At 42.0% G+C, this 2,044-nt stretch overlaps 1 protein-coding gene across 1 annotated transcript in view; it reads right to left on the bottom strand.

The window, feature by feature from the left end:
• LOC101852125 (FRAS1-related extracellular matrix protein 2) overlaps positions 1–2,044 on the bottom strand; it is a gene marked incomplete at its 3' end in the record, with an annotated part of 19,401 nt that overhangs the window by 12,672 nt on the left and 4,685 nt on the right. Inside the window, 2 exon segments of the mRNA XM_013088865.2 lie at positions 389–598; positions 1,134–1,283. Of these exon segments, the coding sequence (XP_012944319.2) occupies positions 389–598; positions 1,134–1,283 (360 nt within the window).

Here is a 2,044-nt window from a genome sequence, read left to right as displayed (position 1 = left end):
ACACACACACACACACACACACACAAACACAAACACACACACAAACACACACACATACACACACACATACAGGTCCAGAACTTCCCCCAAGGTGTCCTTTGTGTGACTATGTATATTATGAGACTGTGGATTATCCCCTGTCCCACTTAACAGCCCTAAATGACATCTGAGCTACACTTCTTTCTCCCAAACCTAACATTGACAACACACTCCATGAAACATTTGAGCAACTGCAGCTAACTTGCACTTATCACTACATGACGAGGGCCCAGATGTTGCTGGGTCGTTAACAATAAAACACAACAACAACAACAACAACAACAACAACAACAACAACAACAACAACAACAACAACAACACATACGTGTATTCTACCCAAACAACTCACAGTCTGAGACAGAGTCATTGATCGTAACCATCGCCCTTCGAGGCTCCCCCAACATGGCGTCTGAAGGCATCTTCAGCACCACCGAGAAGGTCTCCTCTCCTTCCAGCCGCGGCCTCCCCAGGTCGTCCAAGATGACCAGTCGGACAGTCTGCATGGTCACCCCGGGAGCGAAATCCAAGATCCTGTTGACGGCAACGTAGTCCAGTCCCGCTGAGAAGAGAGAGGAGGTGTTGCTGATATTGTTGTTGTTGGTGTTGTTGTTGTTGTTGTTGTTGTTGTTATTGTTGGTGGTGGTGGTGGTGGTGGTGGTGGTGGTTTTGGTTTATTAGGTGACAGCAAATGAACGGTAACATTTTCAGTATCCTTGAACACTCCAAATTTACCATTACTGAGCAACGATTTTTAGTAAAAATTCACCCAGAAAAATGTTTGCAAATAGCAACAACAACAACAACAACAACAACAAAAAAGCCATGTCCTTTTCAACCGTACACTTTACATACATTTATGACAACATTTAAATTTCACCCCACTTTACCATGGTCATATTCTTTTCAACCATATAATTTACATACTTTTAAATTTTACCTCACTTAAACATAATGATATAATTATCATCAACCATACAATTTGCATACTTTTATGACAGCATTCCAACTTTCACTCATCCCACCATATTCACATCCTTTTCAATCGTACTTTAACCTACCCCTAGCGAAATCTGCACACAATCATGACAACTTACCTTCAGCAGACTTAGGGTCACTCTTTCTGGACCTGACCATGACACTAGAGGGCCTGCTGAGGTCAGTTCCGGTGCGCCAGACCTTGACCTCCAGGAAACCATCGCTCTCGTCCACCACGTACTCGGAGTTACCAAGGTAGAAGGCCGGTTCTGGGGACATGATGAAGTAGTCATTGTGAGGTTTGTGTTTAGTAAAAAACAGCAACATTTTTAGTCTTTAAAAATTATACATGACGTTTTGTTAACTCTTTCACTACAGGGGCTTTTTTTCTCATCTGGATCGGGATCTATCTGTGACCATCTTTCTGATTCTGCCTTCCATCGAACATAATTAAAGACTTTGAGTACCATTTTCATTATTATTAGCCACATGTATTATAGGTCTATACGAAAATAAAGGGGAAATTATGACCTATCTCAACATGTTGCTAAAAACGATCGTTCTTCAGCCTGAGGTTTCAGATGACAAAAAATAGGTGTATGGTTTGGAAGCAGACGAGACGGTTCGGGGTCCGGCACTGGGAGTAACACGAGCAGTTAAACACGGCTCGCGGTAGTGAAAGAGTTAATCCTTTTTCTTTATAATATTGTAAACTACTATGAAGCGCCTTGAGCTTGAGGTTTTAAAGGGAAGGCAAAAATGTTATGATTGTTTTAATCGGCGATTGTCTTCGGTAGGTGGTCGGTGGAACAGGTCCGGGTGTATTTTCACTTGAAGGACAACAATTTCTTCATTGTGTTTGATACACTTAATTAAGGTGCAACATTGCGTGAGTCGAAGGAAAAGTGTTGATAAACGCGAGCAGGTGGTGCACAGCCATCCATTTGTATATATATATACACACACACACAAGTAGAAAGAGAGAGAAAGAAAGAGAGAGAGAGAGAGAGAGAAAGAAAGAGAGAGAGAG

This window comes from Aplysia californica, unplaced genomic scaffold, assembly GCF_000002075.1.
Source record: "Aplysia californica isolate F4 #8 unplaced genomic scaffold, AplCal3.0 scaffold00823, whole genome shotgun sequence".
Lineage (NCBI taxonomy): Eukaryota > Metazoa > Mollusca > Gastropoda > Aplysiida > Aplysiidae > Aplysia > Aplysia californica.
This window is presented reverse-complemented; position numbering and strand designations above follow the sequence as displayed.